At 41.6% G+C, this 22,574-nt stretch overlaps 1 protein-coding gene across 3 annotated transcripts in view; it reads left to right on the top strand.

Annotated features, from left to right (window-relative positions):
* Positions 1-22,574, top strand: part of ADCY5 (adenylate cyclase 5) — a 242,562-nt gene that overhangs the window by 159,913 nt on the left and 60,075 nt on the right. For all 3 annotated transcript variants that reach the window (XM_088146444.1, XM_088146443.1, XM_025170761.2), the window contains exons 4-5: positions 18,476-18,587; positions 18,729-18,856. In XM_088146444.1, the coding sequence (XP_088002570.1) occupies positions 18,476-18,587; positions 18,729-18,856 (240 nt within the window). The remainder of the gene's footprint in view (positions 1-18,475; positions 18,588-18,728; positions 18,857-22,574) is intronic.

Here is a 22,574-nt window from a genome sequence, read left to right as displayed (position 1 = left end):
AGACAGCACCTTCACTGCATTTAAATCATATTTATGAATGCCAGGCAAGCAAACAACTCCTTTTAAAAGGAGGAACTTACTGAAAAGCAGAGATGAGAACATGGCCATTCATAGGACATTAGAAAGAAGATAGCTGAGAAAGATAATATAAGCCAGTACAAAGGCCTCATTATAAACTGATGAAATCATTTATTATATTTAGATAACTATGCTAACAGTAAGATAATAGCTCTTACAAAATGCTTGAGTCTTAACCACCCAAAGGATAAAATTTACAACTCAAGTAAAGTAAATAGATATTCTTGCTCATGGTGTGCTTATCTTAGTCTACATATGCAGATTTGTAACTTGCCATAAGATTGTTTATGAGGCAGTCAGCATATAAGTAGAAAATCCTAAGTTTCATCCTCCTTCCCCTAGAGGCTTTGATGTATCCCAAAGAACTAACATAGGCTTTTAAGAACTTTTATCTGCTTACAATTTCAGTAGCTTTCTTTGCAGGGAGGTATGAATGATTCTTCAGAAATTCAGTTTATCCAGTACAAACAAAACTCAGTGTTCAGTTTATTTTTTGTAGAAGACGTGTTTTAGTTTTTTATTCAGAGGAACGTTTTGAATTGTTAGAGTAGTAACTCCCAGTAATTTGGAAAACAGATACCAGCTTGAGCAAACATTCAGAAGCCAGGCGTTTGTCCACATACTCATCATTTCTTCTCTTCTCAGTTGTTACTTCTGTGAAAGCATTGTGATTTGTTTGGAATTCTGAACCTTGGGAAGAGAATGAATGACACAAGCTAAATATATGCCCTTAGTTTAGTTCTCTAGCAATGCTATGAAGCCCACGCCTGTATAGGGAGTGGCCCTGGCCCATCATATCCCAGAGCAGATGCTACATGAAGATTGGACTCTGCACTCTGAACACCCATAGCTCTGCTCCAACTTTGCTTTCCTCAGACATAATTCTACAGCCATTATTCCTCTTCTCTGAGCTACAAAATGAAATAATTAAAATGTCTGTGTGGTAAGGCATTTTTAGAAGAAACTTGAGAGAGCGCAGAATAAGTGTCTCTTTCTGCTCACTGACTCTAACAGGGGCTTCCTATGCATGGAGGAGTAGAACAAGAGCAAAACCAGGGTGGGAGCTCTGGGCTGTATCCAGCCCCAGGTGAGTGGACTTTAGGTGATGCATCACAACCCCATGTGCTTCCCCAGCACACCATCACTGGAAAGGCCCTTCTTTGGGTGCCAGTTATCTTAACTCTGCCGATGAAGGTGCCTGAAGGGGGATCTCTGGCACTGAACTTAAATTCCAGGCAGGCTCAAAGGGAAAGTTAAAGGTACCTTAACATTTTTATAATTATTACCATTCTGCAGCAGCTCTCCGTCGTGCTTGGACATATAATTATGACCTTACATTGTAGGCCATAGCTTGCCTGATAGTCTTCACTGAAATCACTGGTTCTGCTCCTTATTTTCCCTTTAAGGGGATGGAAGAAAACCCTGAACAGTTTTGAGAGAAAATTGTTTCAAAGGGCACCTGCACCTAACAGCAATCTTTATAATAGATTTGAAAGGAGCTTCAAAGGTTTATTAAAAGAAGATGAAGAACCATCTACTGTCAAAGGAAGCATTTTTAGAGTAGTGCTGGTGCCGGAGTTTTGCTTCCTGAGTTTACATGACATTATAGAAAGCATTTATGAGAAGAAAAGTCATTTGTGAAAAAGCATGACATATCTTTGGGGAAAAAAATAACATGTGACATTCCTCTGGGAGGAATGTCTGTTGACTGCCCTTCAACCAGCCATGTGAAGGAAAGAGCATTGGTCATTCTTGTGGATGATCTGTGGATGGGAATGGTACAACCCTCCTTGTCCTCTCAGATCTCTCATGGGTATATTCAGTATCATTGGCCATGGCATCCTTTTAAGCCACCTGCAAGGCTTGGGGTCAGTGTTTTGGCAGTGTCTGAGGGAGTGGTTCTATTCAATGTCATTGGCAGAGGAGAGAGAGAATTCTCAAGCACACCATTGTGGGATATCCCAGAGCTTGGCTATCTTCTGCATTTTTTTCAACTTCTCTAGGAAGCAATGTGGGAGATTACCGGTCAATTTAGGATCAGGTGTCATCATTATGCTCATGTTATCCAGCTTTACATCTCTAATCAAGGCTGTCACAAGAAGCATTGGAAGACTTTACCCAATGCTTGGAGGCTGTGAGGGACTGGATGGGGTAGAGAAGACTCAGACTCAGAATTCGCTTGAATCCCAAGCAGAATGGAATTGCTTTTGGTACAGGTGCCTTCTGGATCCATGGATGTTTCATCTATTGGACTGACGGGATAGCATTATTCTTGAAGGACCAGGCATGCTATCTGAGTGTTACCCTGGTCTCAGTTGCAATCTTTCCTGAACCAGGAAATTCTGAAGACTCATCCCCTAACCATCTCACAGTTATACTGCAATTCATTGTTTATGGGCCCCTCTTGATGATGACTCAAAAGTTGTAGCTGGCACAGAGTGAAGCTGCCTGATTATTAAATGGCACTAACTGGTTTATTTATTTTAGTAGGCTTAGAAACCCAATGAAGGTACTGGTGGCCATCTATAAAACTCTGTATATGGCTTGAGTTCTTGTTACCTTCTGTTCAGACAGAATCTGCCAGCCGAGCATGGTCTAGCCAGGAGGAGGCACTATGGATATCCACCCTCCAGAGAGATCAAGGGAGCAGGAGCACTGCAGCAGTCTCCTCACTGTGGTATCCTCTGCCCCCTGAGGTCACTGTGGCCTCTACCCTTTTGTTATTTAGGCAGAGGATGAAAAGAGACCTTTTTTGTGTGGTCTTCAGAATGGAGGGCCTTTCCTAGACAGTAGTAGCAGAAGATGTGGATGGATAGATGGATGGATAGTATTTTTATGCTTTAATACTATAAGCTGCATAGAGTCCAATGAGTAGGAAGCATACAGATTGCTGTAATAGTTAATTAGCTAACAATGAGCTCCAGAAAAAATTGAACGGGGAATCCAGTTCCTAAAATGCAGCGCAACACTTAGAGCAGACATGATCCCTGAGCACTTGCAATTCAGTTTCTTTTATAAATGTTCCCTCTCAATGCCCATTCTGGTTTCCTAAGAACTGAGTTTAGTATAGCTTGCTCTGATCAATGTGTATTCAAAAGTGCAAGAGAGAAAACTGCAATCATATATTTGAAAAAATAAAATGGAAAAAATAGGTTGGATGAATTGTTATCCCAGTTGTCTTCCTATTTATCTCCAGATATTGATTCTTCACTAAAACAGAGGTATATCCAAAGAAAGTAGATAGATTTAAATTAGTGGATCTTATATTATTCTTGACAGACCTAAGTTCCAGTGAATATATAGGTAGTCTTCATTTGACGACCACAATTGGGACCAGCAACTCTGTCACTAAGCAACATGGTCATTGAGTGAAACATCACATGACCACGCCTGACTTACAATGTTAGTTCCACTGCAGTCATTAAGTAAATCACCTGTGGTCATTAAGAGCAACGTCGCATGACCACAACTTGCGACTTACTGCCAGCTTCCCCATTGATGTTACTCATCAGAAGCTGGCTGTAAAGGTCACAAATGGCAATCACATGGCCACAGGATGCTGCAACCATCATAAATGCGCACCAGTTGCCAAGTGCCCAAATTGTGATCACGTGACTGTGGGGATGCTGCGACCATCGTAAGTTCGAGGACTGGTCATAAACCTACTTTTTCAGTGCCGTTGTAAGTTCAAACAGTCACTAAATAGGGTAGTTGTTAACTGGGGACTACCTGATTAATAATAATAATAATAATAATAATAATAATAATAATAATAATAATACCCTGAGAACTACCTGTATTCTAAATATGACTAAGTCTTGATACAATCTAAAACTTGATCTAAATATAGGTTTTAAGAAGATACATACAGTATTGGACCTTTTCGCCAAGTAAGACTGTATTACTACAGTCTTGGCTGGACTGTGCCACCCCAATAAAAAGATTTGAGTATCAATAATAGCCTTTCCAACATCCTATGGATGTGCCACACTGAACTTATCCAAGCAGTGGAGGCATGTGTTTTGATAGAATAGACTTAGTACCAACAGCAGTATCCAAACTGGACTTTATCTTCCACGCACATGGATCTTAATAGAAACTGGTGTTGCAGTTTCTTCTCTGTATGAATTTTGTGGCCTTCAGATATATGAGCCTTTTTGTCTTTGTCTTTCCCATGACTTTGATTCTAATAGAGAGGTCTAAGACCTTCAAGTAAGCAAGAGACAATTGTATATTCAGGAAATTATTAAGTGTTGGATTGTAGTAAAAATAACATCAAGTGCAAAGTGATGATATATCAGAGTTGGGTGGTCATGCAGGAATCCAGCAGCTTTTAAAGAAGGCTCCATGAATATAATTTGCACTAGCTGTCCTTCACACAATGTCCTTCACCCACAATGGTCTGTGAAGTTTGTGAATGTCACAATAATAGATTTGATTATTAATAATAAACATGAAATTTAAAGTGTTTTGAAGATGAAAGGTGGTAATACTGGAAAATGAGAAATGTCTGTTTCTACTATGCCAACATAAGCCTCCCCAGATGGTGAATCAATATATTGTCTCTTGCTGTGTGACATAGATCTTCTGACCTTATAGCATAGCATTGGAAGCATACAGACTGCAGTGGTTCTCATACATGTAAAAATAGTAATGAAAAAGGACTTAGGCGGGGGGGAGAGGGTAAGTGGCAAGACAAAGAAATTATTGGGGTGACTGAACTGAAGAATTGGATGTGACAAGCTATGAACAGGAGAAATACTGCAGTTAACAAGAGGATTGGTACTTTGCTGGCTGGTCAGAGAGTTGCTTTATTTTTAAATCACCCCTGCTGCAGAAATGCAGGAGCTGTGACTTCCACTAATATAGCCGCAAGAGAGCTTTTCTTTCATTTTTACCTGTGAATTAACTATGAATGGTAGCAAAGAACTGTCAGGGGGAAAACGAATCTGTCAGGTTTGAGGTCATTAAGATTTGGAAGGGGCTCCTGGCCTGAGAATGGTGGTGGTGTTGTTTCAATTTAAAAGTTGTAGAAGGATGGTAGAATTTGGCTAATTCTGCGGGCTTTTAAATGTCAAATACCCCTATTGAATAACAGAAAGACCAAGATGAATCAAACCAAATGTGAGCAGATTGCTTTCAAAAGCTTAAATTTCAAAATAATTTGCTTCTAAGCAGATAATTGGACAAAGAAATCAACAAAATTAAATCCTAGCTCAGTGTGACATTTTGAGTGGAAAGAATATCTGTGTGGTTCAATAAAAGTCCCTTAGGCTCAGATTCAGAAGGTCTCGAGACAGATCTTATATTCTGATCTTTTATCTTCTGCAACCATAGAGACCATTACCCTTGTAGAGTTTTCATGACTCCCTTACGTTTAATTCAATGTGTGAATTGGCCCTTTAACCCTTTAGAAAAGCCATTCTCATCTCAGGCATCATCATTCTAGAACTGAGTTAGGTTATATTTTGCCCCTTGTGGGTTGTCTCCTACACCCTCTTCACAAGAATGGCAGTGGAGGAGAACAGGTACATAATGCACTCCCATACTGTCTGATTAGCATACAATCCATCAGAGAAAAGAGAGGCTTCGGCTTGGGGGGTTTAGGGGCGTACTTAAACAACAGCAAAGCGGGAGCACTTTTGGCAATTGTATTGAAGAGTATAGGCTGTACTTGGTGCATCATTGCTTGAAAGTGATATTGAACCCAGTAAGAGCTTCTTCTTTGAACCCAGTAAGAGAAAAGGGTCTGCTAGGATTCTCCTGTGTGACCTTAGGTGAAGTGGAGTTCCTGCCATGCTCAGAGTTCCTTGTCAAGAGGGCATTTGTCATGGACCTTTTCTTTCTGGCATTTTTCTTGCTGAAACCACTCTTGCTGGCAAGAATAGACTGACAATATCAGTTGCAATAATTAAGACAACCTCTTGTCCTTGAGAGGAGGTTCCAGAGTGAGTGACTGTAGGTGACCTTTCAGGCTTGGCATGGAAATGGAAGTGAAGCCTAGACAAAGAACATTTTTTTCTCCCTTGTGTCTTGATTCTGAGAAGTGTCTTGGATTATTAACTGAACTTTGAGCCTCTGGATTCATCATTCTCCTTCTCCCTGATACAAATGTTCTGAAAAACAAAGTATTTGTGTAATACAGTCCTTGTGGAGAAGAAATGGAAAATAAAGGCGTGGGAAGATGTTGCCCATTTTGTCCCCCCGCCCCCTTTAACTTTGAGCAACCTAGGTCCTATTTTTGTTTTTGTTGGTACATTTGTTTTTGCATCCACAGCACTTCTGAGGATTCAAGCAGCCCACTCTGGAAGTCCTTGCTTTGTTTAACAGCCTTTTTTAGCTTTACCATGCAGGTCTTTAAAAAAAGAAGAGCAGAAACTGCTGACACTATTCCTGTCAGCACTAGGAATAAGAAAGGTGTAAGGTACTTCCACAACACTCAGCTGCTTAACCAAGGCTGAATCGGCAGGATTCTGTTGTTCTCTGGCACTCTAAATAAAACTCTTAGCGTTAGTATGTCAATAGGTTTCTATTTTTGTTCAGGGTATTATTGGGGAAACTGGGCCAGTTATTCAGTCAGAATTATTTGCTCTTCGGCACTCTTTCTTTCCTTGAAGTGATGTTGGCCCTTTGCTTCTTTACAGAGTATTTCAGATACATTTTACTTGAATGGGGCAGGCTGTGTTTGATAAAATCTGGCTTCAATAGGATTTTGATAGAATCAGGCTTTAGATGGTGAATTTGTTTAAGAACTGATGCAATCTTATTTCTCAGAATTGACAGGATAGATTGGGAGGCCAGGGGCCCGTTTTTCTTCCCTCCTGTTGTGGCAAGATCAACCAGATAAGAATTGAGGAATGACAACAACCATTACCCATGTGAGAACATAAAACTTGGATACATCAGACCAAAGTCCAACTAGTCTTTACCCTGTTTTCACAAGTTGCCAATCAAATACCTGAGAAGCCTACAAGCAAGGCATGGGGTAGTAAAGTCCTCTCACTTTCCCCAGCAGTCGTGAAGGTAACATATTAGTATAACTGATAGCCTTACCCTTTGGGAATTTGTCTCATCCCCTTGTATAACTGTTCACATTGGTAGCTATCATTATATCTTGAGAATTCCACCGCTGAAAGATTTGTGGTATGCAGAAATCCCTTCTTTTAACAGCTTTTGCTCTCCCAAATTTAGCTTCACCAGATGACTTGGGTTTGAGAAGATCAACAACTTCAGGTCTAAATTTTTACAGAATGTGGAATGGTTACCATATGAGCCCAGTGATTTGTTTGCTTTTTCCTTCTCAGTAGTAAAGAATAGAAGTTATTTTATTATTATTTCCTTCTGTTCCTCAGATTTCCTGCTTAAAAATAATAGTTGAGGCACAAGATTTTTCCTCTGTACCCTCATTAGGGAACACATACTGAGAGCATGTTCAGTTCAACTGGAAAAGACATTCTGCTATGTTCCAAGCCTTACTGAAATCCATAAAAATGCAAGTTGCAATATTTTGACCTGAAAGAGGTCTTGTTGAGAGCACTAATCCAATGAAGGATAGTCACTTCTATAGATAATTGGTTTCACTGTTCAGTAGCTCATGCTCTTATTATGTGTTTTCTAACATTTAAAATCTGGCTTTCTTTAATTTAAATCCATTTCATGTCTGGAAGAATGGAGAATAGGTTTGAAGTTCTTGTGTGTGACATCCCTTCTGGTATTTGAAGATAACTCTCATAAACCCCTCCGTCTTCTCTTCTCAAGACTAAACAATCCCAGTTCCTTCAATAATTTTTCATAGTATTTAGTTTCTAGTCTATAAACACACACCCACACCCACACCCACACAGACACACTGCATTGCATTGCACTGTATTGCATCTACAGCATTCCAACCAACTATTAAGGAAGTTACCCTATCAAAATATGAGATAAGTCAGTTTGACAAGATTTAGGGCTCATTCATATAACCATAATGGAATGTCTAACAGATCCTGCGAACATGGAGGAGGAAGTATGACCATTACAGAAAAGATTCTTTAATCCAGGGGAGGAGAGGCGGAACCGGAATAAAGCAACTCAGAGTAACTCTGCCTTAATTACACTAGGTATAAGTTGATCTGGAGAATTGCTTTGGCAAGCTTTCAAGTTACATTAACCTGCTAGCAATAAAAATCATTCCAGAAGTCCCAACTGTTTTTTTTTTTTCCTGAGTTTACAAACCTCAAAGAGCTTGACATCAATCTGGAAAGCCTGCCGAAGCAGTTTTCCAGATCAACTTACTGTTTTTTCTTTCCTTCTTTTTGTTTTATTTTCTCCCTCCGATCATTATTCTGTGTCATTTAAAAAATAGCCAAAAAATGGTGCAACTGATGTTGCACAAGTATATTGCTGGATATATTTACAGGATGAGGCTATTGATGCAGCTATCTATGTATTTATTACTTTGCTGTGCATAAAATATGCCTTATAGGCTAATAGCTGTAAATAGGCAATTTAAGCTGTGTTGAACAAAGCTAGAGATCTGTCCTGCTATCTAGGACAACGGGGCGCAGGCAATATTTTTATAACCTAAGGCTACAGTTTTAGAAAATGATTATTACTGTAGCTGCTGAGGTTCTTATGGGCAGAAAGTGATGCTGGGTTGTCCTTAGAGAGGATGAGCCCAGGATTTTCAGACTGTTTGCTGAACCATTTTTTGATTTTGGTGGGTTTTAAAATACATTTTATAGATGTCTTAAGTGCCCTGTTTTTAAGTTAGATGGATTTTAAAAAGATGAGACGAATTAATAGATTATAAGTCTTTAGAAGCTTTTATTTATGAAAGCTGAATAGAGCTTATGTAAACAAGAAGTGATTGACATATTTTTAATAAAGGAGTTCAAAATATAAGTTTCATCTTCAGTGTGCATTTCACTGCACACTGTCCTGATGCCTTAGGGCCCTATGTGGCCCCTGAAAAACTTAAGTACAGCATGAAAATCCCTTCAAAGTTGCTGTTAAATTGTAATTCTTAACGTAACAGGAAAAATAATTAAACACATAAGTAATAGTCATAATTTATTGATTTTATTTAATTCAAATAAAGATAAATGAACATTTAATTCAAATAAAGATAAATGAAGCATTTTCTATAAGTTTTACCTTCAGTGTGCATTTCACTGCACACTGTCCTGGTTTTAGCCTTATTAAATAAAACGGGACTAGCTTCTAAGTAATTATACACAGGGTTAGGCTGTCACTCTGTGATTGGTTTCACCTATCTTACTGGGATATAATACAGCTTTGCTTTATCTTAGGGTGTTGCATAATTATAGCCAGTTGTGGTTTCTGTAACAAATCATGGTTAAATGCAACCTGACTTATTATGAATAAGAATTATGAATGAACTTAGCCAGTGTCTTTCTTTTCTTTAAATCCTTTACTGAGAGAATAAATGTATTGAAAGCCATTGTCCTGCCAGTCATTTCCCACCAGCAACTTACTTACTTATTTATTTAACTTGTCCCCGCCCATCTCCCCCCAATGAGGGACTCTGGATGGCTCACAACATATTAAAACAATAAATAGATATAGAATTAAAATTTATAACAGCACATGTTTACAAAAATAAAAGGAAAATAATCCAGGAGGCCGATGGTTCAAGGCAGCAACACCAGGCCTCTAGGGGGATAGCCAATCCCGCATCTGATGACCTCCCTCCCCACCCCAGGCCAGATGGCAGAGCCAGGTCTTCAACCCCTCCGAAAGGCCGGGAGTGAGGGGGCCTGTCTCACCGCTGGGGGCAAGATGTTCCAAAGGGCGGGGGCTACAGAAGAGAAGGCCTGCCTTCTGGACCCCGCTAGTCAGAGTTCTTTTGTCAAGGGGGTCCAGAGCATGCCCTCTCTGTGTGATCGGGTGGGACGGGTTGAAGTTGTAGGGGAGACGCAGTCCCTCAGGTAACCTGGCCCCAGGCCATGTAGGGCTTTAGAGGTGATAACCAACACCTTGAATTGGACCCGGGAGCAAACCGGTACCCAGTACAGCTCACGGAGCAATGGTGTTATATGGGTCCTTCTTCGGACTCCAAAAATAGCTCAGGTGGCTGCGTTCTGGATCAGCTGAAGCTTCCAGATACTCTTCAAGGGTAACCCCATGTAGAGTGCATTGCAGTAGTCTATCTGGGAGATAACAAGGGCATCAGTGACTGTTCGAAGGGCATCCCGATCCAGGAAAGGGTGTAACTGGTGCACAACCCAAAGTTGTGCAAAAGCCCTCCTGGCCACGGCTGCCACCTGCTCTTTGAGCAGGAGCCGTGAGTCCAGGAGGACCCCCAGATTACGCACTGGGTCTGTCTGGGGCAGTGCTACCCCATCCAGCACCAACAATGACAAAGTCCCGGATACATTAACCCACAGCCGCTTCGTCTTACCAGGGTTCAGCTGGAGCCTGTTGTTCCCCATCCAGACCCTTACAGCCTCCAGGCACTGTGAGAGGGCGGTCACGGCATCACTTACCTCACCAGGGATGGAGATATATAATCGAGTATCATCAGCATACTGATGATACCTCATTCCATGATGACGGATGATCTTACCCAGCGGTTTCATGTAGATGTTGAAAAGGACCAGAGAGAGAACCGAACCCTGCGGCACCCCACAGAGGAGGGGCCGAGGATGGGACCTCTCGCTCCCTATCACCACCGATTGGGATCGGCCCTGAAGAAAGGAGGTGAACCAGCACAAGACTGTGCCACCCACCCCCAATTCCCTGAGCTGTCTCAATAGGATACTGAGAGTATCGAAAGCCGCTGAGAGATCAAGGTGTGATGGAATGGAATTATGAAGGCCAAGCTCAGGGAAACAAACATTTTCTTAGCTCACCAGAACCACGTGGGAGGAACAAAAGGATGAGACTGGCACCTCCCTGAGGAATTCACACTGTTGTGGCTGGAGGACTTTGGGAACTGGGGTTTTAGTCTGGGAAGATTCTTGCTAGAGGTTGTAGCTAATAAACATAGCTGGACTGAATTGGCATTGTCTCTTGGAGTTCCTAGGCCTGACATCAATCTACCCAGACTAAAACCCCAGTTCCCAAAGTCCTCCAGCCACAACAATGTGAATTCCTCAGGGAGGTGCCAGTCTCATCCTCTTGTTCTTCCCACGCGGTTCTGGCGAGCTAAGAAAATGTTTGTCTCCTTGAGCTTGGCCTTCATAATTCCATTCCATCACACAAGGAGAGCAAGGATGGTTGCACTTCCAACATCCTGCTCCCACCAGATATCATCCATAAGTGCGACCAATGCTGTTTCCGTTCCATAACCGGGCCTGAAACCTGACTGATAAGGATCCAGGTAATCCATTTCCTCCAGAACCCTTTGGAGCTGTGAAGCCACCACTTTCTCAACCACCGTCCCCAAAAAGGGGAGGTGGGAGACTGGACGGAAATTGTCCAGTATGGTAGGATCCAGGGAGGGCTTCCTGAGGAGTGGGTGCACCAACGCCTCTTTAAAGGGTGCTGGAAACACTCCCTTCTGCAAGGATGTATTAACTATTGCCTGGATCCAACCACATGTTACCTCCCGAGCTGCTTTCACCAGCCAGGAGGGGCGTGGGTCCAGATGACAAGTCTGGAGGATCCTGTCCACTTCCTCAGGAACAACAGGATCAAACCGTTCCCAGATAACTGGGCAAGAATGATCCCCTGGTATCTCCCCAGACCCTGCGCCATGCTGAGAGTCTAAATTGGAATGAATCCGAGTGATTTTATCCTGCAGGTGCTCTGAAAATTCCTCCATGCAGCCCTGCAAATGAATCTCCAGATCCCCCTTACCAAGGAGGGATCTAGTGATCCCAAACAGGGCTGCTGGGTGGCACTCTGTAGATGCGATAAGGGCGGAGAAGTATTGGCGCTTCGCTGCTCTTATCACCACAATGTAGGCCTTGATAGCAGCTCTAACACGTGTTCGGTCGGATTCGATCTTTGTCTTCCTCCGGCGGCGCTCTAGACATCTCTTGGCCCTCTTTAGCACCCTCAGCTCCTCTGTGAACCACGGGGAGTGTCGGGGCCGATGTGGCAAGAGAGGTTGCATAGGCGCGATCCTGTCCAAAGCCCCAGCTGCCTCCCTGTTCCAAGCAGCAGCCAAGGCCTCTGCTGGACCGTGCAGCAGATTCACGGGAATACTCCCCAACTCCCTTTGGAATCCTGACGGGTCCATCAGGCACTGGGGGCAGACCAGTCACATGGGTCCTGCCTCCCTGCGGAGGGGGTTGGCATAGGAGAAACTCTGGGTTACCAGGACGTGATCTGACCATGACGGCAGGGAAAGCTGTAAATCTCCCCTCAGATCACGTTGCCATTGCTCCGACAAGAAAACTAAATCCAGCATGTGGCCACTGTCTCGGGTTGGGTCCCGCACAATTTGAGGCAGGCCCATGGCTGCCATGGTAGCCATGAACTCCCCAGCCGCCTCCAAGGCCCGTCCCAGGGATGGCAAGTTGAAGTCCCTCAGAACCATAAGCCTGGGGAACTCCACCGCCAGCCCCGAGATGGCCTCCAGCAGCTCAGGCAGGGAGGTTGCCATGCAGCAGGGAGGCTGGTACAGTAGCAGCACTCCCAACTGTTTGCGGGAGCCCAACCTAAGAAACAGTGTCTCACAGGCAGAGACTTGTGGAGCAATGCCCCTGAAGGCCACCAGAAACTCTGGGATGACAACAGCCACCTCTCCTCCCCTGCCCTGGCATCTCAGCTGGTGCCACATTGTAAATCCAGCTGGGCACATTTCTGAGAGGGGCACCCCCCCCGGGCCCCAGCCAGATCTTGGTAATACATGCCAGGTCCGCCCCCTCCTTAGTGATCAAGTCACATATGAGGGGGGCCTTGTTTTTAACTGACCTGGCATAAAGCAGCAGCAGCTGGAGGCCAGGGCCCCTATGAACCTGCTGGTCAGGGCCTGGGAGCGAGCAAGGAGGGCCAGAACATACCACCGGTAGCACATACCGGGGGAGTCTTCCCCAAAGATGGCCCGCCATCCTGCTCCCGCCATATCGTCCCCTACCTGTCACCACCTTGATAGTGTAGCCCACTGCATCGTCCCTGGGGGTGCCAGGCCCCAATACCTCCAGGCCCTTGGAGTCCCTGATCCAGGGCAAAGGTCCCTCCATCCAATCAAACATTCACATTCAAAACCAAACACTCCCAGGTGAGGGGAGATCCTGTCCAATTAACTTAATAATTGTTATGCCAAAATAACAGCAATGAAGACCCACTTTATATGTGTTGGGTGATACTATGAAGGTATTTTAAATCACTAGTGGGGAAATGTCCTTTGCAAAGCTCCAACCCATTGACTGAGATGTCTGGACTGTTCCTGAACTGATAAGTTAAGACTTTATAACAATAAACAATTTCTTCCAAATGTATTTATTACTTTATTAAAAGATTTCTGAAGCTAGTACTATTATTAGATTTTGTTACTTCTTGCTGAGACCTAACAAATCCCCAAAGAAGAAATAGATTAATGAAAAGTGTATGACTCAATTATTTTAATTCTTTAGATTCTTAGTTCTCTGAATTTACTTTCCATTAAAACTATGCTAGGACAATAAAGTGCATTGAAATAAGAAGGCTTTTGTCTTTCTTTAAGAATGATTTTCTTTTGGGTGCATTCTCTCTTCTGATACAGTGGGGCAAAAAAGTATTTAGTCAGCCACCAATTGTGCAACTTCTCCCACTTAAAAAGATGAGAGAGGCCTGTAATTTTCATCATAGGTATACCTCACCTATGAGAGACAAAATGGGGGAAAAAATCCAGAAAATCACATTGTCTGATTTTTAAAGAATTTATTTGCAAATCATGGTGGAAAATATGTATTTGGTCACCTACAAACAAGCAAGATGTCTGGCTCTCACAGACCTGTAACTACTTCTTTAAGAGGCTCCTCTGTCCTCCACTTGTTACCTGTAGTAATGGCACCTGTTTGACCTTGTTATCAGTATAAAAGACACCTGTCCACAACCTCAAACAGTCACCCTCCAAGCTCCACTATGGCCAAGACCAAAGAGCTGTTGAAGGACACCAGAAACAAACTTGTAGACCTGCACCAGGCTGGGAAGACTGAATCTGCAATAGGCAAGCAGCTTGGTGTGAAGAAATCAACTGTGGGAGCAATAATTAGAAAATGGAAGACATACAAGACCACTGATAATCTCCCTTGATCTGGGGTTCCACGCAAGACCTCACCCCGTGGGGTCAAAATGATCACAAGAACGGTGAGCAAAAATCCCAGAACCACATGGGGGACCTAGTGAATGACCTGCAGAGAGCTGGGACCAAAGTAACAAAGGCTACCATCAGTAACACACTATGCCGCCAGGGACTCAAATCCTGCAGTGCCAGACGTGTCCCCCTGCTTAAGCCAGTACATGTCCGGGCCTGTCTGAAGTTTGCTAGAGAGCATTTGGATGATCCAGAAGAGGATTGGGAGAATGTCATATGGTCAGATGAAACCAAAGTAGAACGTTTTGGTCTAAACTCAACTCTGTGTTTGGAGGAGAGAGAATGCTTAGTTGCATCCAAAGAACACCATACCTACTGTGAAGCATGGGGGTGGAAACATCATGCTTTGGGGCTGTTTTTCTGCAAAGGGACCAGGATGACTGATCTGTGTAATGGAAAGAATGAATGGGGCCATGTATTGTGAGATTTTGAGTGAACACCTCCTTCCATCAGCAAGGGCATTGAAGATGAAACGTGGCTGGGTTTTTCAGCATGACAATGATCCCAAACACACCGCCTGGGCAACGAAGGAGTGGCTTCGTAAAAAGCATTTCAAGGTCCTGGAGTGGCCTAGCCAGTCTCCAGATCTCAACCCCATGGAAAACCTTTGGAGGGAGTTGAAAGTCCGTGTTGCCCAGCGACAGCCTCAAAACATCACTGCTCTAGAGGAGATCTGCATGGAGGAATGGGCCAAAATACCAGCAACAGTGTGTGAGAACCTTGTGAAGACTTACAGAAAACGTTTGACCTCTGTCATTGCCAACAAAGGATATATAACAAAGTATTGAGATGAACTTTTGATATTGACCAAATACTTATTTTCCACCATGATTTGCAAATAAATTCTTTAAAAATCAGACAATGTGATTTTCTGGATTTTTTCCCCCCATTTTCTCTCTCATAGTTGAGGTATACCTATGATGAAAATTACAGGCCTCTCTCATCTTTTTAAGTGGGAGAACTTGCACAATTGGTGGCTGACTAAATACTTTTTTGCCCCACTGTATTTTTGAAAACACATGGTCCAGTTGTTGTGAATCACCCACTGTGTTTTAAGATGGGCGGCCATACAAATCTTTAAAATAAAATATTTCACTGTTTTGATATTCTGAGCTATTACATTATTATGTTAATTAAATCAAGCCCCTCAAGAGGTCAATATCCCCATGGTTGGGGCTTTTGCTAGCTCCCCTAAAAAGACAAATGGTCAGGTCCCCAGGTGGCCTGACTTCTCCCCATGATAAGGATGTTGTGAATTGTTAAGAGAAAATATCTACAAAAGAAAAATGGTTGCTCAGCCTCTAAACATCTTCCCTACCATATGTTCAGACTAGCTGTCAATGGTTGGTTTTCCTGCCAATATGTGATTTTGTGTAGGAAGAGAAAGGACTTCACCAATCTCTGTTCTGATGGTACCCTAGGTTGCATTCTTTAAGGGCAGAAACACTTCTAGCCTTGTTGCTGCAGTGCAATAAAAATAGGCTCTGGGGCAGTGGTTTTCATATCAACATATTTTCCTCCCATCTCAAGGACAGGAGAAATATTACATACATACATACATGCATACATTACTGTTGTTCTGTGGATAAATTCTACCTGTAGTCTCCTGAGAATTACTTCACTAGAAATAATAACTATTCTGAAAAGAATGAGTGGAATTGTTTTATCCATTAACCTGTGAATTGCAAGTTTAAGTGTTACTTCACGTTGTAGACTCAGTGATAAGTGGAAAGGGTATTGAAGAATCTAGTGGTGGTCAGTTAGGTGAGTCACTTAAATGGAAGTTGGGTGAGTTTTATTTTCTGACCCTTAATATTATCCGGATTATTGTAGCTGCACATAATATTCGAGTTAATGTTATTAAATCAGATATCAAATATACTATGTTGCTATGTTAGCCATCTACCTTAACTTTCTGCTGGATGGTGGTGACATCTATTTATGCTTGTATTCTATGTACAGCAATTTTGTATTTTGATAATGTGTAAAAAATGAGTTGTTACTCCCAAAATGTGTGTTTATATAATGCTGGAATTCCCTATGTGTCTGCAAGTACTGATCTTGATAACCACAGCTTCTGACTATTTCTTAAGATTTTTAAAATATGGACAAAGATTAAATGTAAAGCTGATATACAGAAAAGACAAGTGTGAGATTCAAGTATCATTGTTATTTCAGAAGAATGTTTCTGGATCACATAGGCTGCAACATCATTCTTAATAAAAATAGTGGGTTATTGCAGCCCAGAAATATATTTCTTATTCAGAAAAATGTCAAAGATAAGTTGGGATAGTAAAGAATAGAAAAGATGATGGGATACTACCAATTGACTTGGCTGCTAATACATAGCTGTTTTGTGCCTGGCTCTTTCCATTATGGTGGCTGTTTTGTAAACAGAGAAATTCCCATTATGGGAGAGTGTCTACAACAGCTTTTAAGATACTTTAAAATCTGGTGATTTTATTTATTTATTTTTTTGCATTATACCTCCTCATGACTTTTTTTCCCTAATCCTGATAAAAAATTTAGGGTTAGATGATGATGATGATGATTGCTGTGGCATGAGAGACAGGGACAATTGGTGAAGGTGCTGGCCTAGAAAGCAGGAGACTGAGAGTTCTAGTCTCGCCTTAGGCATGAAAACTGGCTGGGTGACTTTGGGTCAGCCGCTTTCTCTTGGCCCAACCACCCTCCCAGGGTTGGTGTTGTGGGGAAAATAGGAGGCAGGAATATTAGGTATGTTTGCTGCTTTTGAATGGATGGGTGGATGGATAAAAAATTTATTTATTTATTTATTTATTTATTTTATTTAATAGACTTGTCCCCGCCCATCTCCCCACAACGGGGGACTCTGGGCGGCTTACAACAAACTAAAATCAAAAATACATAATTAAAAGTTATAAAAACCAGACATTACAAAGATAAAAAGGCTAAATTAATAATAATGATGACGAATAAAGCACTGAAACTGAAGAAGGTCGCAAATGACAATCATGTGACTGCGGGACGCTGCGATGTTATAATTGCAAGCCAGGTGCTGAGCATCTGGATCGCGATCACATGACTGTGGGAGCACTGCGACTGACGTAAGTACAAGGATCAGTTGTAACTACCACTCGTTCAACACCATCGTAAGTTCAAACGGTTGCTGAAAGAGTGGTTGTTAAGCAAAGACCACCTGCATACTTGTGGATAAGCCAATAATTTTAGATGCCAAAATACACCCCAAAAATTGGGTTTGGCTTATTCATGGATGGGCTTATCCATAAGTATATATGATAATACATTTTTAAAGTCCTCATATATCTCATATATACTTGCATATAAGCCCATCCGTGGATAAGCAGACCCTTGAATTTTTAACCAAAATACCATGAAAAATGCAGGTCAACTTATTCACAGTTGGTGCATTTTTCATGGTATTTTGGTTAAAATTTTGAGGGGCATCTTATCTGTGGATGGGCTTATATGTGGGTGTATATGGTATATTTCATATGAGGCAGAGAATTTGGAGATAATGTATAAAATTTTGTCTTGAAGCTGTGTGCTATATATGTTGTCTATCTGTATAGTCAGGGATGCAAGCCACACATGAAAACCCTGGGTGCAGTTTTGAGAAACCTCCAGAATTATTAATTAATTGTAACTGTTAATGTGACAGAGGCCAAAAACAATTAAGTATATCTATATATATTGAAAACATAAATGAGAATAAAATACAATCAATTTAATTTTGTGCTCTGGCCTAACAAACTATTTTTTGGAATATGGCCCCTCAAATGCCCTCCAAAGCTAAGTGCGACCCTCATCTAGAAAAAGCTGAGCATCCCTACTGTTTTAGGCTGGAAATTGTACAGCAAAGAGCAAACAACTGCCCTTCCATTATCTGCAACCAATTCTATCAATCAAATGTCTGCAAATTGTTTCCTACCATGAGACTTCTTCACATACAGAGTTTGCATCAGATATAAAGCATGCATTGACCAGGAGGCTTATATACATTATAAATGTCCCTCCTGAACTACCATCAGACACCAGATCTGTGCTTTTAGAGATGAAGGAGAATCTATAAAAATGAGTAGAAAAGTATCTTTTATTGAACCATGTCTGTGTTTCCTCTTCTCTTTCCCATTCCTTCTCCCACAGCATCCTCTTTGCAGACATTGAGGGTTTTACCAGTCTCGCTTCCCAGTGTACTGCTCAGGAGCTGGTCATGACGTTGAATGAGCTCTTTGCCAGATTTGATAAGCTTGCCGCTGTAAGTAGGGTTCATCCTTCTCCTCCTCAATTATAGAGGTGTCCTATTTTGATCTACTGCAAATTATCTATTGTCTGCAAAGGCAGCCTGTCAACATCCTGCATCCTGAAATAAAACTGCATTTTCCCCCCTGTTTTGCAGGAGAATCACTGTTTACGTATAAAAATCTTAGGTGATTGCTATTACTGTGTATCTGGATTACCTGAGGCCAGAGCAGACCATGCACACTGCTGTGTTGAAATGGGAATGGATATGATAGAGGCCATTTCGTAAGTACACATACCCTAAGGTGGAACAATGACCAAATATCAAATGAGTGTTTGTGTATGCCAAATTAATTTTACATTGTGTAAATCATTTTAACTTCTCTGTTATAGAAAGCCATTTAACGGCAAAGGTGAAACAATGGAACAAAGTTCATCATATTTCACTCATCTCCTCCTGTTATTATAATAATTATTATGTTCCCTTTCTGTAGGTATGTTCAAGCAAGAACTGGACAGTAATTTGTTTAGAATATAGGTGGTCCTCGCTTATTGACTGCCCTGTTTAGTGACTGTTCAAAGTTACGACGGCATTGCAAAAGTAACTTTATGAGTGGTCCTCATACTTACGACCATTGCAGTGTCCCCCGCGATCACATGATCAACATTTAGGCCCTTCACAACCGGCGGGCATTTATAACAGTTGTAGCGTCCCAGAGTCATGTGTTCGTCGTTTGCATGTTTCATAACTGGCTACCAACAAGCAGAGTCAATGGAGAAGTAGGCAATAAAATCGCAAGTCACAGTCATGTGATGTCTTGCTTAATGACCGCGTTGCTTAGTGATGGAGTTGCTGGTTCCAATTGTAATAATTAAGTGAGGACTACCTGTACTTTAAGTTTGATTCCTGCATGAGTAGGGAGTTGCACAGCCCTAAGTGGCCCCTTCTGGTAGTGATGCAATTTTCCTGATTCCACTGCCATGACAAAAGTCACACTAAAATGGTCATTTGTTTCTACATGCAATAGCAGTGTTGCACTCCTCTAAGTGACCTTATCAGCATTGTCCCAGACATGGACAAAAAGCTTTGCAGTTTTGGCTCCACACCTATAACTGTTATTGGACTATCAGTGTGATGAGGTCTGGCTTGAAGTGTATATCCATTAATCATAATATTAATACTATAAAGGAAATATTTAGAGAAACAACCAGGGAAAGACAGACCCTTAAGTAACCAGGTCTCAAGCCATGAAGATCTTTAAAGGTTGCAACCAGTCCCTTGAATTGCACCTGGAACCACACCGGCTACCAGTGCATCTTAAAGGTGTCACATTTAACTTTTTACCCTTTGGGATCATCCTCTTTTTTCTGTTTTGGTTTCAGGGAGATGCATGCTGCTATTATAGCTGAGTGAAAAAAATGACTTGACCCCAGAATATACTTGTATAGACCAGCACTGAACATCCAGGACCCTCCAAATGTGTTGAAACTATAGTTTCCAAAATTCCCAGTCAGCAATGCCTATGCCTGGTAGGAATTCTAGGTGTTGTAGCCCAACACACCATAAGGCGCCAGATTAGGGAGGACTGGTATAGACCGATCTTTAATAGCAGCATCAATTGGAATGCTGATTCATTAACAATGCAAATGGGTGTTGGCACTATTTTCCATAATGTTGTACAGTGATGTGATGTAGCAGTTAAAGTGATGTATTGGAGCTGGAGAAAACTCACTTGAACATAGATCTTACTGGATGACTTGGAGCTCACTATGACCTACCTCCAAAGATTATTATAATGAAAATAAAAATGAGGGGTGACTACTTATGTGTTCCTTAGAGGAAAGGAAGGATATAAATGTAAAAAAAGTCCTAATATCAATAATAATCATGATCTTGCCTCATATCCATTTCTTCAAATGTTACATTGGTAACAACTTTGTCACCAATAGAAGCTTCCCTCCTGATATAGATATAATTCAGATGCCAGTCTGAATCCGGATCACAGTGAGATTAAAACCTTCTTCCACTTCAGTATCCAGATTTCCCCTCTACTCTGAAACTTAGCAAAAATTGTACTAGCTGGAGCTGTGAGGGTTTGCATAAGTGACAACTTGCTCCACTTTGCATGAGCCACACTAATTCAACATTTTCAGGTGTCTGATCTACTTCTGAAAGCAGAGTTAGAGAAACTGCAGATAGTCTGGCTTCCAGGTGGGTACCTCTGTAATGATAGGGTACCCCCAATTAATTTGCCTCAAGGTTAGAATGTCCTCTGTGCATGCTGAATCTCAAAAGGTTTGTGTGTGTGTATGTGTGTATACACACACACATACAAACACACTAGCAGGGAGTTGCAATTCCATCACCTGGGGAAGACACTAGGGTTGTTTTGACCTATTAAGCTATTGGATATCATAAGGTACCTTGAAATTAATCTAATACAAGCATTTGATTGCTTACTTTCCATTTTAATAGGATGTGGAAGCACCCAGATTGTTGCACCCATTATTTCAGGGTACATTGTAGGTTTCTGTTCAAAGAAAATTTGATAGCTTTCTAAATCCTTACACTTTTATCAACTAATTGCTGAAAGCTTACAAGGCAAAATAATGCTGCATTAATTTATCAAGAGCATAAAGAGCTTCCTAAAAGGTCCAGCAATTATAAAGCTTGCCACTTCAGCTTTTTAGTCTTTATTGCCTTCGTTTGTCTGAGAAGCCTTCTCTCTTCATCAGGGAAGACGGAGGAGGTAGCGAGAACAGAAAGTCTCTCACTTCAGATTTAGAAATGAGGTAAAGATTGTTAAATACTTTTCATCCCACACAAAGTGGGAACCTGGTTTTTGAAAGCTGACAAGGGGCAATTTGTAAACAAAGAATGGAGTACTCTTCCACACCTGTCTCCAACTCTTGTTATAAACAGAGTGCAAGTCTTTGCAAATGCCACAAACTTGACTAACAGCCTCCCTAAACTACAGAGACATTTGCATTGTGTAGCAAGCCAAGACATTGTCTTAGGGCCAGGCTTGATCAGATGCATCTCCCAAAATTTCTAAATATGTAGAAGGCATCTTATTTAATTTGGTCATAGTGGAGCAGAGAGAGAGAGATGGATTCTACAGTCTCCTTTGACCCTCCTTTGACTTAACAATAACTTTTCCAGCAGGCCCATTTCTTTCTTTGTTCTACAAGTTAGAAGAAACGATGCCTTACGAGGGTGAAGTGTCCCCTGAATGTCAAAAGTCTATTTTATACTGTCACCTGCTGATGATTCTTTTGCCGTGTTGAGAAGTCGATTGGCACAGTTCTCCTCCATCTTAGAATACATAGCAAGTAGGATGTACTTACAGCTCTGTTGTGAGAAGTTTTTTCCACTGCCTTTTTGGGGCAGGGAGAGGAATACTCAGATGATATACTGCCATATCTAGGAAGCTCTTATATCTCTGTTACCTGAATTAAACGGTGGACAGGAGAACAGTATAATTAATTCATTGATTAATCATGCCACTAACTACTGAAGTCTCTCTGCAGTGACAATGGCAAGATCATTGTGGGCCAAGTGCACAAACTGGATCTTTATTTGAGATTATTGTCCTCATAGCTATGGGATTGCAAGACACTATTTATTTCAGGCTCCTTGGGATAAAAAAGGAAAAGCATAGAACCAAATAAAATAAACCTTGAGGTTAAATTTTCTGTTTGGGAGACAAAAAATTCAAATGACAAATGTATGCTATAACTGTAGTTTAAGAAGAGCTCCCATGGCAGGGGGTTATGTTTTTCAATCCACAGATTATTTGTTTTCAAAAATAAGCAGCAACTCATAGAGGACATAATGGGGATCTGGGCGATGGAGGCAGCATTTTGACACAAGCCCTGCCCCTTTTCTATATGCATCATGACATCACATGCACACCAAAGGAGCAGAACTTGGGATGGGATGTTAAGAGTGCTGCTTTATGAGAGCCTATCAATGTTGCTGATGAACATCAAATGTTTTATC

The sequence above is a fragment of the Python bivittatus genome, unplaced genomic scaffold (genome assembly GCF_059951505.1).
Source record: "Python bivittatus isolate LINGU-HERP-01145 unplaced genomic scaffold, Pbiv_v1 ctg000480_np1212, whole genome shotgun sequence".
NCBI lineage: Eukaryota > Metazoa > Chordata > Lepidosauria > Squamata > Pythonidae > Python > Python bivittatus.
This window is presented reverse-complemented; position numbering and strand designations above follow the sequence as displayed.